Here is a 17,305-nt window from a genome sequence, read left to right as displayed (position 1 = left end):
GTGTTCCCATTACAATCTGTTATGAAGAATTTTATTGTAAATTAATGATTGTGTACTTTCACAACAACCAACCACCAAACACACCCACATAGTTTATTTGCTATCTTTTGAAAAATGCAAACTACACTTTTCCTAAAACTAGAAGCTTTGCACATCATTCTGATGTTCACACCCTTCAAGTTTGAGATGGGAAACGTCTCAGGGGAATGCCTCTGAAGAGGACTGCTTTGCTTATATTATATGTAATGTGCAGATGGGCAGTTATCCAGTTATGAATCTAGACTACTCTCCTTGAAGTAAGGAACAAACTAGATATTTTATCTGTCTCTTAGTTGTTTTTTTTTATGATAAGTTTATGGTTTATTTCAAAATTTTCATGTTCTTGGAATGCTTTGGGGAACGAAATAGTCTGAGTAGGCAAATGGTGAATACAAAAGAGTATAAATATTTAGACTTTCAAGGAAAGGGAAATCAGTTCTCATATCATCAATCATCCCTCTGAAATAGAATTAAGAAAATATTTGTCAGTATCTGAATGTTACCACTGCCATTATACAAATGTTTGTCAATATCTGAATGTTACCACTGCCATTGTACATCTAAATATTCACTTAAAAAAACAAATTTGCCAATACAAACTCAGTGAGGTAAAGCCCCATGCCAAAGGAACTCCCGTTTCTTGAGTAGAAAGGAACAGACTACAAAAAATGCTTTAAAGTGCATTGATGTCCACCATCGATTTGAAGCATAGGAATGGGCTTTGAAGTAATTTTTCATTGTGTTGTAAAGTCATCCAAAAATATAAGGTATTTATAAAAATATATTCTCAGAATTCTCTAAATGATAGTGAATTCAATTATAGGACACATCAGATTTCAACTTACAATTTAATTAAATATTATCCTTGTGTCCTGTATACTGGCCAGAATGAAGTTCAGCACCTCACTTAACTGCACATTCATCAAGACTTTTAATACAATAATAAAAACTCTTCCTTACTTTAATGTCTGTGGCATAGCCACAAATATAAGGATGATCCAAACATATTTGTTTGAGGGGAGAGAATAATGATAATTTATATTTTAATGCCCTTTGCCCCAAATAATTTCACTTTACCAATACAGATCTAGAGTATATCTAAGCATTAAGGAAAAATATCTTTAGCGATGAGAAAAGTAGAGAAGGAGTTGTCAGCTTCTGCTGAGCCTATGTCACTTTCATGATCAATAATTTTGAATAAACTAACTGGAAAGAGAGAGCCCAAATTAAATTAGCAAATATTAATATAAGTATTAACAATATTAACAGATTTTTCTTATATACTATTTTTAAAATAAAACTATACATAATCTGTATGCTCTTTTAATATCAGACTATATAGATTCTTTGCTTTATAAATGAGTATGTTACTTTCTATCCCCTTTATAACTTTTTACAACACATTAGCTAAGCATTAAAATATTGTGATAATTACTAGGGAATATGGCAAGATGCTTTAGCTTAAGAGAGGACCAATGAAATGAGGAGATGAGACCATCTGTGTCTTCAGTTTTAGGGTTTTGTGATTGCAAGTTTTATATCATGAGTCATGAGTTTTAGGTTTATGATCAGACAAAACAAAATTATTCACTTGCACATTGGTCTGATCATTCATCCAAATGATGCTGCTTTTACTGTGCAGTGGGCTAAGCCATGGGAATATAACAGTGAATCAGCCCCCGAGAAGCTTCAACTCCAGTCAGTGAGCAGAAAATAAAAAGAAAATTAGAACAGAACAGTGTTTACTAAATATGTAAACGAGGATTTATATGGGGACACATGCAAGGACCTTTAAGATTTGGGTAAACTGGCATCAGCCAGCTTTTAGAACGACAGTTTATATTAGTTTGAGGGCAGGCAGGAAATATGATGTAAATTAAGGAAACAATACTTCATTTTAGTTATGAAAATGATCATTAGTACAAAACCCTATGTGGTAAAAATATATACATGTGTATATGTGGGTGTGGGTGTATGTATGTATGTATACACAGAGACATGGAGAGCACAAAGGAGCCCCAAGGAGACTGCATAACACAAAGCATTTTTAAGTGTTAACTGTTTCCTTTTTAATAATAACCTAAAGAACACAGTATTGAATTTCACTAGCTTGAGGGAAGATGGCGATATTCATAACCAGCAGGTTATGAGATACTGAAATAAGAAAAGATCAGCTGTATTTACAAGGACAACAAAATGACTAGCCAATTTAGTGCACTGGTCATTTCAGGGAAATAACTGTAAATTTAGTGAGCTAAAATAAAAATGAAAAAAACATTTGTGCCAGTTATTTAATGGTCTGATTTCTGTCAAAGTGGCAGTTCTCTGGAGAAAGTCAAATCAAATATTCTGGGATAACATCCCTGATATCAACGTGTCTGTTTGCTATTTGGGCCTTTCTCTAAAAGTGCAGCACAAAATGTTTTTTTTTTTTTTTTTTAATTTCTGCTTTTTAAGCTCTCTGATTGCTTGGTTCACTGGCAAGTAGGCAGTATTTACGTTTTAGGTTTGTCAGTCTTCCTACTATAATGAATTAGAATCGTTGAAAACCAAGGAAAAAAAGAAGTCAAATCAGTTAGCTATTGTAATATTTATTCATGGCTGAAATAAAGTGTTGTAAATGCAATTTTGATCTTGAATCACCAAATTTATCTTTGAGGAAAGGACAAAAACAAAAAGAAGTGCTCTCAGTCCAATTTACACTCGTTATTTAGGGATAGTATGTGAGCAGCCTTGTTTCCCATTTTAAAGAGCCTCGAAGAAAACTGTTGGCTTGGGGTTTATTGATACAGTTGAAGGCTCCGTCATCTTTAATTTTGGGAAAGGTGAGCAAACCCACTCCATTATTTTTTTATCTTCTTTGTCCTGCTTTTTATGTCTTCTTTGCTGTGAAAATTATGTAAATTGTGCCGTGGAACAATATATAATGATTTAGACTAGTGGTTATCTAATGTGCATATGAATCACCTGGGTATCTTCTTAGACTGCACATTCATATTCAGAAGGTCTGGGGTAGAGTTTAAGAGTCTGCATTTTTTTTTAATTTTTAATGTTTATTTATTTTTGAGAGAGAGAGAGAGAAAGAGCAAGCAGGGAAGGGGCAGAGGGAGAGGGAGACAGGATCCAAAGCAGGATCCAGGCTTCAGGCTGTCAGCACAGAGCCAATGCTGGGCTCAAACCCACAAATTGCGAGATCTCGACCTGAGCCAAAGTTGGATGCTCAACTGACTGAGCCACCCAGGTCCCCAAGACTCTGCATTTCTAATGAGTTCCTAGATCATGCCCATGCTGCTTGTCCAAGGACTACACATATTGGATAAAAAGAGTCTATAGGATCTCTGCTATATATATATATATATATATATATATATATATATATATATACACACACACACATATGTCATCATGTAGCTTGGATCTTATGTTTACACACACAGGTGCTGAGAGTTGAGTTATATTCCTCAACTTGGAAACTGTACTGTCCCCTTCAATGGCAGCACATTATCTTCACTGATCCACACAAACCTCCTCTTGCTTTATTTACCAGCATTTGTTTTTACCTTTTTTCACTTCTTGGTGCATTAATCTGAGATCCCAGTGTCTAAGATTTCTAGTTTCTGAAGGTTTAGTTTTTTTAATACTCTTTGAGTAATTGGTACTTGCTCTTTTCACTTTTTCAATTGAGTTTAAAAGAATTCCATCTTGCCACACAAAAAAAGGGCAGACAGATACCAGTGTTCACATTTTCTTTATATACACAACCAGATACGATTGAAGTGGGCATCAATAATTTGAAAAAGCATATTGCAAAACCTTAAATATGTTCAATTAGAAAACCTTTTCACTTATTTCTAACCTCATTTCTTGTAAGTTTCACCTACTGTGGTTCAGTCTCTTGGCTTCTGAGCTAATACACTCTTTCTATTTCAGTAAGTCGGCATAATGAATGCCCTTTGGCGTCATCTTGGTTGTTCAGGTATAGTAGAGGGGATGACAATATGAGCATTGTTTATATGTTACATTTCACAGACAGAGTCAGTAATGAAGTCAAACTGGGAGCTCAGTATATCCAGTTTCCTCTTTCTACTATATGCAGGTGCCACTGTGTTAGAGATTGGGCTATTAATGGCATGGATTGATTTGGATCATTACATAGACCACAAAGAGTACATAAAGTGAAGACAGAACTCACTATCCACTAAAATGTAAGTTAGTGTCAGTCTTTATAGAGCATAAACAATGAACAGGGCACAATATCCACGCTTTAATCTAAAAGTTGGAATGCTAAGAGGTAATGTAAACATCTTTTCCGTATGGTGCCCTTCACACCAAGGCGCACATTCTGCCTGATTTTCAACACATATCTAGTGGATTCTTATAGTTCATAAATGTGTTTTAAAATGTAAATGAATAAAAATGGTACATATATTTGGTTTTATTCAAAGCCTCTTAATAATATAAAACAATAAAAGCTCTTCAATAAATGAGTTAAAAAAGCTCCTTTCTCAGCTCTTCAATAAATGAGTTAAAAAATAACATTGGTCTATAATTTAATCTTAGTATACTGTAAAGTCCTGTTTTTACTGTCTCCTCTCAGAAGTGAACTGTTTGTCAAATTTCCATTAAGCTGAAGGTAAAAAATTAATGAGCCACTTCATATATTTCAAAACTAATGCAAGTCTATTAGTCATGCAGGAAACAAATCAAAGATTTGAGTACGTTCAGTTAGGGTTTAAGGTGCACTCATATATTGTTTCATATGCCTGACAGAGCATTATAAAGGAAAAAGGAATGCAGTTACTGATTTTTCATTAACAGATAAATACATCTCAGATTGTTTTATTTATAAGGGTAGTCTTTTTTTTTTTTTTACACCCAAAAGTAATTTTAAAACAAGGTTAACCAGCAAATTGATGGGGATAGATGGGTTTTGAAAGTCTTTGTGATGTCTGCTGTGGGAGATTAGTTAGCTGGAGAAAAAGAACAAATGTATAGCAAACATAGTATTAATAGAATATAATGTAATTTACTCTTTGGTTGTCCCCTTGTACCATTTTCTAGGCACTCAGAAAATCAGTGATAGTGATGTTGAAACTATTTTTTAAAGAACTGCTGATTGTGTTGTGTTCCTGGCATTGTGCTAGGCATTGCATGTCGTGCAATGATGTGGAATACTTGCTTTTGTCTTTAAGGATTTTAGAGTTTAAAGAGGAGAAACAAAGTGAAAAAGTGATAAGTATGAAAATGTAATGATAATGTTAATTAGAAATGACAAGCACTACCAAAAAAAAAAAAAAAAAAAGAAAAAAGGTGCAGAAAGTGTCACATATGGTCGAGACAGAGAAAGCTTCTTGTAAAAAAGTAACTTTTGAGTTGGGTTTTAAAGGAAGTGTATACTTCAGACCTGTGTGATGCATTAGAAGGGTAAGCGATGTGGAAGGAACGGCTTCAGGTCATACATCACAGAACATGTCGGAACAGCTTAAGTGTTAGCATAAGCTGTATCGAGAGGAATGATAGGAAATAATGTTCAAAATATAAAGTCTGAGATTGTGAAGAGCCTTGAATGTCAAACTAAAGAGTTCAATATTTGATCTGGGGAGTGGTGAGATCATATAGCATTTTAGGGAGTTTCATTTTGTAGTGGTAATATGTCAGCACCTAACATCCATGAAAACATCAAAATAACAGATTGCACGTTTCTCAGAAATATCATTTTATTGTCCTGTGTACACTAGAAATCCAGAAGGTAACGACTGAGGGAGAAAATACATGCTGAAGAAACAGAGTAAAATGGCTATATCAGGGCTTCCCAGCTGGTGTGCTGAGGGACACCATCTATGCCTTGAGATATTAAGCACTGTGGCCTCAGGTGCAGCCTGGAACAACAGAGACTAGAACTGGTCACCTGAAGCTGAGAGCAGCTTCCCTGGAGTATGAAAATCCCCTTCAGTTTGTGTCAGTGGGTTAAATGACTGCTAGCATCTGCAGGGCCTGGATCATGGGCATGTAACCTGCAACGTTGCATAGGCCCCTGCTCAGAAAGACCCACACTTGATTTAATGCTCTGCTGTTGCCATCTTGACATTCTTCAAGGTTTTTGATCAAGAAGTCCCACATTGTCATTTTACTGTGGGCCCTGCAAATTATACAGCCAGTCTTAGTACTAAGACATGAAAATGGCTAGGAAGCAATGATACACTATGGTCAAAATGCACTGTCATATATCCATATAAAAGGGGTTACTGAATTATGCAACCAGCACTGTGCTTACATAACAAAACTGATCCGAAGCTTAAATCTTTATTTATTTATTTTTTCTCTTCAAAGCCATGTCTGCTATGGCTGCCATAGGCCTAAGCTAAATATCATTTTTTTTAGCCTTGTGGTTTTCCAGATGATAAATTAAGGGAGCACTTCTGTAACATATTTTCTCATTTATAATCTGCCTCCTGCAGCCTGGATACCAGTGTGGTTGAGCTCTGCACCCCCTGCAGTCCTATCAAATTAAATTCTGAGAAAACCTTTGGCAATCATTTTCCCTAATAAAAGTTCTGAAAAATAAAGCTCTGTGTTCACAGACATTCTGGCGACTTGATAGAGTCATTCCATTGTGTATTTCCACCCTGAGTCAGTATAAATATATAAACTGAAGAGATATCTTTTAGTTCTTAAGCACAGTTTAATTTATTCACTTCATTCTCTTTACTCTGAGTACTTGTGTATTTTGCTTCTACTTGTGTTACCATAATTTTCTCTCCTTATTTTTATTTAATTTTCATTTTTTTCTCAAAGTTATAGATGACTGCATTCAAATAATTCTACCAAAGTTAGTTTACAAAAATATCATCTTCTCTCCTTCCCTATGTTTTCTGCCCCACCTCTCTCCCAAAGGCAAATACTTAATTGCTTTCAGTATTTTTAGTTGTCCTCTGCATTTTATGTTTACCTCTCTGTGTCTCAAAAGCATGTTTAAGAGTTGAGTTAATTTTTCAGTTTTATCTATTGCCACTATGGAAGATAAAGATTTAGTTTGCTTTCACAAGTCTCCATGAGTCCTCACCCATGACTGTTGCCCTTTTATTTTTTTTCCAAAGAAATATCCAATTTTTTGTGTGTTAAATAGCCATTATTTATATCATTTTGACTATATAAATATTATTCACATTGTACTATGATTACATTTCCTTCCTGAACAACTTTTGCTCCCTTTGAAGCTAAGGGTTGTCTAATTTTTACATTTCTTATCTTTCTGTGTACTTAGACGGTCCTCACATGCTCTCTGATCTCTATTGTAAATATTCTCTCAGTACAGTGGCACACATGTGGTTTTTCCATTATTTTTGTCTTCCTGGAGACCTCCGTTCTTGAGCCTCCTGACCTCCTCACTCTTGTCCTCATGAGCTCACCAGCACATGTGCCATCCTAAGATTGTCCTTGGATGACCACACCTACTTGATGACAAAGTTGAGTTGATTTGAAGTTCTGTATATGGATGGGCTTATTGACTGATGGGTTTTAACATAAGCTGTCTTTAGTGAGTTGTTTTATTGGTGGACTGGCAGATTTTCAGTATTTTCATATAGTCTCCAGTGACCTGGTCATATGGGAGAATGGAGGTAAATGCATGTGCATAATCTGCCAGCATTAACTTGGATACATAGTAGTATTTGGACTGATGGGCCTCAAATCATTTTTAATAAGTAGAGTAAAACTAAGGAATAAACAAATGAACTAAAATCAACATATGGTTCATATTTTGAATAATTATTACAAAAAACTTCTCTTTGTGTGTTTTTAATTTCTGTTTGCTAAGGATTCTGTTCCCTTCTCTTCTGAATCTAGATGGAAGCTTTAGGCAAAACCGATCAAACCTCACATCCCTGCTGGTGCAGCCCATTTCAGCATCTCTCGTTGCAAAACTGATCTCTTCACCAAACAGCAGAACCAAAAACAGTATCTGTAGCCCTCTAGAACTGCCAAACAATGGTAAGGTATTTAATGTATTTCTGTGTGTTTTGTAGTCTTTTTAAGGACTGTGATCATTTTTAATCTTTTAAATTGACATAATGTTTACGATTATTCTTTTAAAAAATTATTTTGATGACATGAGCATTTATTTCTCTTCTGTGGCTCTTTAAGGGACATTTGGGGAAAGTAATTTTGATAAAGATGGAGAGTTGATCAAACTGAGAGATTTAAAAAAAAGGAGAAGAAGAAAAAAGCATTTTAAACTGCAACAAAGAAAAGCAGCTTTACAAATAAAGTATTTCTTACATTCATGAAAATCTGCTTAACATGGCTTCCTCGCTTCAGCTCCAGCAGTCTCCTTGCCTGCCAAGATTCAGTGGATAGCAGTCAGCTATCTGAGGTCTGAAGTCTTTTAGTAGAAAGCATTAAATCCTAATTCCTGCAATTGACTAAAAAATCCCTGTGTCTTTACGCATCATCGCCTGAGAGATGCTTCTTCTGCTGTGGTGCAGTTTGTCAGGCCTTGTTGGAGCAGATCGGATAAAACTGAACTAGTTAAGCTACCTGAGGGGCGGGTGGTGCAAGCCACAGGCTGCATCTTATTTCTGCCTCCAGCCTCACATTAGAGTTCTAAAGAAGAGAGGCTCTTTACATATTGTTAAATTTGTATCTAGTTGTTGGAAAATTAAACTTGAGGACTCTGGTTTTGTGTCCAGACCTGCAGGCTCAACTACTCGTGTTTTATCTCATCTGCTTTTCTCTTGACAACAAAAGCATTAAAAAAAAATCTTTTGAAGATGCCTAAAAAAAACAAAAAACAAAACAAAAAACAAAAAAACCTGAATACATTCAGGATTGCCCTCTGTTAGATACATGCATATAGTTTTTCAAAGTCATATCGATTGAGTGCCTCCCAAACTGATTATTGACGGAGCAAGTAGGAAATATAGAAAACCAATGATAAGCCTGTGTCCTTAAAGCAGGAATTCAGAAGCCTTAGAGGAGCTTTTTGTTTTGTTTTGCTCTTATTGTCTTTTATTCTGAGCCCTACAAATTTATCATGGTCTCTATTTGTTAAAATATGTAAAAGACACTATAATAATACTTTAGTTGTAAGGAGCACTTGGACTTGTAAAAGACCAGATTTAAGGCCAGATTCAATCAATCAATTGATTAATTTAATAAAGATTCAGAGCCCCTAATGTGTTCCAGCCACCGTCCTGCCCCCCCCCCCCGCCTTTTTTTGGTGTCATTGTTGCATGAGTATCTCTGAAACTGAGTCACTTCATTTGGAAAGGATAGCCACCGAAAGTGATAAGAAGAGAAAATATCCTCCGAACTTAAATCCCGCTCTCTCTCCAAGATATCCCAGTATCACTGTGCTTTAGTTGACTACACAGCATTTTGGAAGCTGGCAATGCATGATGGTTAAGTGTGTCCCCTTGGAGTTCGAATTCTTGCTCCAGCTCTTAGGAACCATTGATGGAGGCATGTTATTCAGCCCAAATCTGCCCTCAATCTCCTTGGAAACAGGGTCACTGTGTAGGCACTGTGGAGATGCTTTCATGCGTCTGTGTGTAAAGGATCAGGCAAGGTGGGTGGGAATGCAGTCACTGAATGCCTGCCACCATCCTGCCCTGAGTGAGCGGATAGTCCACGTGCTGGCTCCACGACTGACTGCTTATCCATCAGCTCCCTGCTGGAAGCTATTTCTGCATCTACAGAAGGATACCTAACCTTCTAGTATCTCAAGTTGATCTGAGAATCAAATTATGATGTATGTCTCAGTATTTTTGCATAGTGTAAAGTGTTATGTTAGCAAGTTTCTTTCTTATCAAAGAATTGTATCAGTTTTCTCCATAATATGTTAAATACCTGTGTAATAATGGCATAGCTAAGCAAAATGGCACTCCATAGCTATAAAAACTGACATATACACTGAAACCTGTTTACAACTCCTATTAAAAAGGCAGCAAGAGGGGAGCCTGGGTGGATCAGTCAGTTGATCATCCAACTTTGGCTCAGGGGCTCTGGTCACCATCTTGGGTTTAGTAAGTTTGAGACCAGCATTTCTGGCTCACTGCTGGCAGTGTGGAGCCTGCTTCAGATCCTCTGTCCCTCTCTCTGCCCCTCCCCTGCTCACACGTCCTCTCTCTCTCTCAAAAGAAAAAAAAGCAATAAGATAGGCCTACTTTCTAAGGAATTATGCCATGCCATGTTTTCTTCATGGATATAGTAGCTATTATTGTTTTTAGTAGCTATTATAGTTTTTTTTAGAAAAATTCAGACAGAGATGTATGTAAATCAAGAAGATATTTCATGTTATAAAGGGTACTTTCATTATCTTTTTAAATATACAAGTGATTACATTTAGATTTCCCAAATACTGATGGAAACTGAGTTGTTAAATTTAAATTAGTCCTAAATGTAGGATAACAACCCTTTACCCCCAATGTTTTAGATAATAATACTTATGATATAGTCAAGATAATTAACATATAAGTTTTCTCATAAACATATAAATACATTAGTTGCTCATTATGATATGTATAAGGATGGGACATGAAAAGGTTACAAAAGGAAGTGCTCTATTTGGGGGCAATAAGAACAAAACTTATAGTTTATAGATGAAAAATTAATTTAAAGCATATTATAATTATATCTTACTGTTGAATTTTCTTAGTCTTGAGCCTTACTGTAGGAAAATCTTCACCAAGAAGTTAGGCAAGAGTACATTAAAAATATGTATACGAATCAACTGATTATTCATCTTACCCATTTAGTCCTTTATATATACCAATTCTCTACAGTCCAGACAACATCTAGTGGAATTTGCTTATCATATTTGCTTTCTTAGCATCCGTTTGGCCCTCCCCCTGTTTGAACTGTTTCCAGCATTTCCCAGCAATATAGTTTGAGTAGGTTTGACCACATCTCAAGCTCTAAAAATAGATCCTGATTAGTTCAAGTCTATTGGCATATCACATCAACCATACTATGATGGTTGATTCAAGGATGATCTTGGTCAAATAGGGCCAAAACCTAATATCTGGAATTTATTTGAGCAGTGACTCACTTTAACACCATAGCTGAACAAAAAAGCATGTAGCCCAGGGTTGGTAACCTTCTTGAGACCCTGGGAGATAGCCTACCTGAAAATGGAGCCAACACAAGGGAGGTACAAATGAATAACGGGGGGAGAAACAAAGAGAGAGAGAGAGAGAGAGAGGAAACTGTTTTCATAGAATTTGAACCCTAAAGCTTTGTCTGAAGGCAAATCTACTGAACTAGCCATATGTATGAGTCAATACATGCCCTCCCCAGTTGTTTTTTTCCAGTCAATCTATGTTGGGTTTTTAGTTTCTTGCAACAAAAAACTACCTAACTGAAACAGACCATAAACTTGAATTAAATAAAGGTATTAAAGATCTGCATTCATGACATAGGTTCAGCAAAGTAAAGTAGAAAGCAGGGTGTTTTATGGAAAATCCTGAGAGAATGAAGAATTGCTTGAAGAATAGAAGAAGAACAGGAAAAAAGGTCTTGCATGCACACACACACACACACACACACACACACACACACACACAAATGGCTTTTATAGATAATTGCATATTGACTGTGTTTTATTTTTTGTGATCTTACTTTTTATAAGCTTTACCCATTGATCTATCTAATATGTTATCAGTCTTTATCCTTGAGAATCAACCAAAACATGGAAATTTGAATTTTCAGTTATCAGTCTGAACTTACGGTTAAAAACCATGAATACAGTGGAAAAAGGAGAGGAAAAAGTTTAAGATCCATTAACTTAATTTAGGGCAAAATAATTTTAATGAATTAAGTTAAAAGAAACATTTTAGTATATTTGATGAATCACTTTTGATGAACAGAAAAATTGCTATTTCTATGTTGCATAAAAATTAATGTTATCAACGATGACACATTTTTACCTAAGTAAATTTGGATCATCTCTTCAAATGGAGATATCTCTATATCTACATCTACCATTTCCCTGCACACAATTTTATATATTCTTTGATGAAATGATTTTAATTAGAATAATATAGTGATAATGTCACATAATTTGTACTTTTCAACTGTATTTTGAAGATTTATATTTCTAATTTGTTAACAGCTACTTAAAAGTATTCATTATTATCATTTCTTGAGCAGAGATTTAAAAAGATGTATTGAACATATTATCCAAAAATTGAGGTTATACTAAAATTTATTAGCAAATAGTAAATTTTAGCTTTTCAGTAAATGTTCCTTAGCAAGAAAAGTTAGTGCAATTGAATTCAGTATTATTTTTTGTTACATATGAGACTAATCAACCTGTTCAGAGTAGCCCTAAAGTTGCTACATGTGAGAAGATCCAGGAGTGCGTTATGTTTTTCTGGTTAAAGAATGTTTTGGGGGTGCCTGGGTGGCTCAGTCAGTTGAGCGTCCGACTTCGGCTCAGGTCATGATCTCACGGTTCGTGAGTTCGAGCCCCGCATCGAGGTCTGTGCTGACAGCTCAGAGCCTGGAGCCTGTTTCGGATTCTGTGTCTCCCTCTCTCTCTGCCCCTCCCCCACTCGCGCTCTGTCTCTCTCTGTCTCAAAAATAAATAAACATTAAAAAATTTTTAAAAAAAAGAATGTTTTGGTAGATACATCAAGTAGATAATGGAGTGGTATGGGAATGATAAGATATGGCCCTTTTTGGTCCCTGCGAAAGAGAAATCCTCAGTAGGCCTAAAATAATAATAATAATAATAATAATAATAATAATAATAATACAAGAATTCAAAACTTGTTTAGGGAAGGGTAGACTTTGACAATTTCTGGCCATGAATCTGGAGGAACATATCCAAAAGAACATGGGGAAATTTTAATTTGTCTTGACAATTTCTATATGGTATGCATATAGATATAGTGGCCACTTTTATTCCAAAAATTCAGTGTGCTAGAAACCTTTTACAATCAGTGTCATGATAAATGTTAAGAGTCACCAAACTGTGCAATGGTGACACCCCAATTTTATGGTTCTTCAAGCAGCCAGTTGCACAGTGAACCAAGGAGTCTGAGCTAGAAGCTGATAACAGAGTAATCCGTAGAACTAAAGATCAGCCTTCATGAGCTGCCAGTCTGAAGTCCTCGGACAAAAGGAAAAAAAGCTTCAGAAATGACTTTGAAGGACTACTCATCAAGGGTCTTAAACAGAGTGAACATAGGTGGGAAACCTATTGTCCAAAGTCCACAGAAAGTACAGTCAATTCTCTGTTTCCTAGGGAGTGCAGGTTGGGTTTACCAAGGGTGACACAGATCTGTCATTCACCCAGAACTTCTCATGTTTCCAGCTTTCTGTCTTGACAGTTTTGATTTTTGGAAATGATTCAGCTTAGATTCAGTATAGAGTTGTGTTTGTTTGTTAAAAGATCTAAAGACAACCTGAGAAGTATACTCTTAGGCAGAATTACTGTAACAAGTGTTCTCCAATTTCCAATGTTTCTCAGCAATTTTTAGCATTTCCTTTATTCCTATCACATCATTTCTCAAGTGGCTGTCACTTCTTTCAAGTTACAGAGACTTCAACTGAATTTGGCAGTTTAAATACGCGGTAAACTCCATTAGAGCATACCCTATCTTTACATTTTGCTGATCTTCTTTTCACAATGGGCTGATTCCTCAGTGCCTTTCTGGTTCTATATCCTGCTGTTTCCTTCATGTATCCAATATTTATCCAAATATGTCTTCAAGTTTGAGTCTCCAAGTTGTAAAGCCTCAGTATCCTCTACAGCTCCATGCAGATAGCATACTTCTCAAGTTGGAAGTAGCAGTAGCTTCTCCTGACTCTCTCTGCCATGCTTTTAGGCACTTAGGCATTGTGATATGGTAGTCTTCTGAGCTAGAGTAGAAGCAACCTTAATTTTCATTAGAATGTGTTGTTTTTGCTTTATTTATATATGGTTCTTTGAGGTATCCTTTCTTACCCAGTGTTCTATGAGTATTTGGAAAGAGTGTGTACTGTGTAGTTGTCAAGTGTAGAGTTTTACATATTTCCACTTAAACCAGGTACCATAATCAGGTCGTTCAAATATTCTACATCTTATTATTAGTGTTAAAATTTCCCACTTTGTGTATAGATTTGTCTATTTTTATCTTGTAGTTGTCAGTTTTTGATTCATATATTTTAAGGTCATTTCTTAGATGTTTATAAATTCAAATACATCATCTCTTCCTGCTTAGTTGAAACACTTATCAGATGAAGTGATCTTCTTCATGTTTATAATGCTTGACTTAAATTTGATTTGGCCTGATATTAATTTATCCTCACTACCCTTTTTTTTTTAGTTAGTGTCTTTATGCTATATCTTTTTTTACTATCCATCTTTTTATATATTTCTCTTTTACCATCTCTTCTTAATAAAAATTAATTTGGATTTTTTTAAGAAACTTTACTCCCAACATGGGGCTCAATCTCATGCCCCTGAGATCAAGATCTACCAATTGAGCCACCTAGGCACCCCACAACTAATTTGTATTTTTAAATATAATTTGATTATCTTTAGCTGAAACATCTAGTTCATTATATGTAATGTGAATATTAATGTATTTATGCTTATATATTTTATCTTAATTTAGGCTTCTTGTTTACACCACATATTATGTTTTTCTTTTGTTTTATTTCTTTCTTTAGATTTAGATTATTTTTGTCATTATATTTTTCCCTTTACTATTTTGGAAATTATAAATACTTTTTGTATTCTTGTAGAGTTACCCTAGAATTATAGCCTTTAAAGATTCCTTTTCCTGTTCTGTTCCATACCAGGTAACTTTCTTTGCTGTCTTTTGGATGGGAATGGGGAATGCAATCATTTAGGAATCCTATTTATGGAGGAATAATCTCTTTTTGGGACTATTGTCTCTCCAAGTTGGGCAGGTCCAGGGCTTTTTCTTCTAATCTTTGCATCTCATAAGGCCAGCAAGATTAACATTCTTCAGGTTCCGTAAATTCCCTTGAGTTGAAAGCAGTTTTATTGTTTTACTTATCTAGGTTCCCACCACATCTTAACTTTTGACCTAGTAATTCCTTAGTTTCTAGTTCTCTGATATTGTTAACAAGATTCATTTTGTATTTTATTTAGCATTGTAAATTATTTTCAATGAGAAAGTTGGTCTTAATATCCTAACCCACCTTATTACTATAATAGGAATTCTTCTCCTCCTCTCCATTTATTCATTCCCTGGCAACACATATGGATGACTCAGTGAATACAATGTATAAACCAGTTTGCCATCAGGAAATAATGACACACACACTAAAAATGTGCACTTCAAGGGAGTTTAGCCAAGGGCCTATGCACAAATGTGGATAGGTAAAGGGAAATAGAAAAGAGATGATGAACCACCCCAAGGTTAGTAATTGATACTACTTGCAAACCTAAAGGCAGCAAGAAGGGAGAGTAGAACAAACAGGAAATGGCAGGTTCTCAAGAAGTAGGAGAGGCAGGCTGACAGGAGCTGAGGCTTTCAGTGGAGGAATTCAGTCATTCTGCCTGTAAGTGACCAGTCAGGGAGGGTGATGGAATATAAATACTCTTAATCTTTCTCTTATCCAACCTGCTGATCACTTGTTGATGTCTTCTATTAGCTAAACCCAACCTGAAGCCAAGAATAGAGGAGTTAGGTAGATGTTCTCTGTAGAGGTCACCTTTTTTGGGCACAGAGCAAGGTGAAGGGTGAAAATAGATCTGGATGGAAATGTGGAAAATATGCAGTATAGTTGGTGTTGCAGATGATTAGTCTGATAACTGATTTGATAACTTATGATTTGTAGAATGGTTTGGTAGAAAGGTATAGAAAATCTATTAATCAATTTTCACGTGTATAAGGGATACGAAGAAGAAAAGTTATTTTTTCTGGGGTTCAGAGTCTTTAAAACATCTTCATATTTAGATAATTTTACTAATTAGAAATAATAATTTAAACCTTAAATATTTTTTCCAAATGTATGCAAGTTCATAAGAATACATGCACACATGGATGCGTGTGTGTGTGTGTGTGTGTGTGTGTGTGTGTGTGTAAGGGGGAGAGAGAGAGAGAGAGAGAGAGAGAGAGAGGAGACAGAGACAGAGAGACAGAGACTCAGGGATAGCTATTAAGCTGAAAAGTATGTGGTGAAAGGGTGATGAAAAGTATGTGGTGAAAGCAAACAGTTTTCATTCAGTGTTTGTATGTGAGTCTCACATTTTTCAGAACCAAAATTTTACACTACTAAAACATATTTTACTTTTCTCTTTAATTTAATTTCTGGGGCACCTGGGTGGCTCAGTCGGTTGAGCTTCTGACTGCAGCTCAGGTCATGATCTTGTGGTTCATGGGTTTGAGGCCCATTTTGGGCTCTGTGCTGACAGCTCAGACCCTGGAGTCTGCTTCGGATTCTGTGTCTCCTCCCTTTCTCTCTGCCCCTCCCCTGCTCATGCTCTGTCTCTCTCTCTCTCTCAAAAATAAATAAACATTAAAATAAATTAATTAAATTTCTATTATTATGAGAGCAGTTAATGTTTACTAAGAGTTAGAAAAGAAAGATGAGCAAAAATAGGAAAGCAAATCAGCACGTTCTATATTAGTCATGCTGGGCTTCCATAACAAGGTACCACAGACTGTAGTTTAAACAACAGACATTTATTTTTCTCACAGTTCTCAAGGCTGGGAACTCCAAGCTTATGGTGCCAGAAAATTTGGTTTCTGATAAGAGCTCTTTTCCTGGCTTGCAGACAGCTGCCTTCTCTCTGTGTCCTCACATGGCCTTTTCTCTGTGCACTCATAAAGAGTGAGAAACCTGTGGTGTTTTCATTGTCTTTTCATAAAGACATTAGCCCTATCAGATTAAATTCCCACCCTTAAGACCTCATTTAACTTTAATTATCTCCTTATAGGCCATATCTCCAAATACAGCTAAACTGGGGATTAGGACTTCAACATATGAATTTTGAAGAGAAACAGTTCAGTTCAGAACACACTCCTATCACCCAGTAATTATCACTAACAATGCTTCCTATAAATCCTTCTAGATTTATATACATGCATTTAGAGGTTTTGTTTTCTTTTTTGTTTGTTTTGTTTTTTTACCAAAAAGAGATCATACTATACATTATATTTTAAAATGTTTATCTAATTAAGGATCTCCACTTTTTCATGACAGTAAACAGACTATATTAAATTTCACCAATCATCCCAATCTTTTACAATGGGTTTATCGAAACCAAGATCCAATCCAGGCCTATAAGTTGTTTCCCTTCTGATCT

The 17,305-nt window shown here is 35.6% G+C and overlaps 1 protein-coding gene across 18 annotated transcripts in view; it reads left to right on the top strand.

The window, feature by feature from the left end:
* Positions 1-17,305, top strand: part of NAALADL2 (N-acetylated alpha-linked acidic dipeptidase like 2) — a 1,331,477-nt gene that overhangs the window by 973,702 nt on the left and 340,470 nt on the right. For all 18 annotated transcript variants that reach the window (XM_042998927.1, XM_042998921.1, XM_042998913.1 and 15 more), the window contains one exon: positions 7,885-8,028. In XM_042998927.1, the coding sequence (XP_042854861.1) occupies positions 7,885-8,028 (144 nt within the window). The remainder of the gene's footprint in view (positions 1-7,884; positions 8,029-17,305) is intronic.

The sequence above is a fragment of the Panthera tigris genome, chromosome C2, assembly GCF_018350195.1.
Source record: "Panthera tigris isolate Pti1 chromosome C2, P.tigris_Pti1_mat1.1, whole genome shotgun sequence".
Lineage (NCBI taxonomy): Eukaryota > Metazoa > Chordata > Mammalia > Carnivora > Felidae > Panthera > Panthera tigris.
This window is presented reverse-complemented; position numbering and strand designations above follow the sequence as displayed.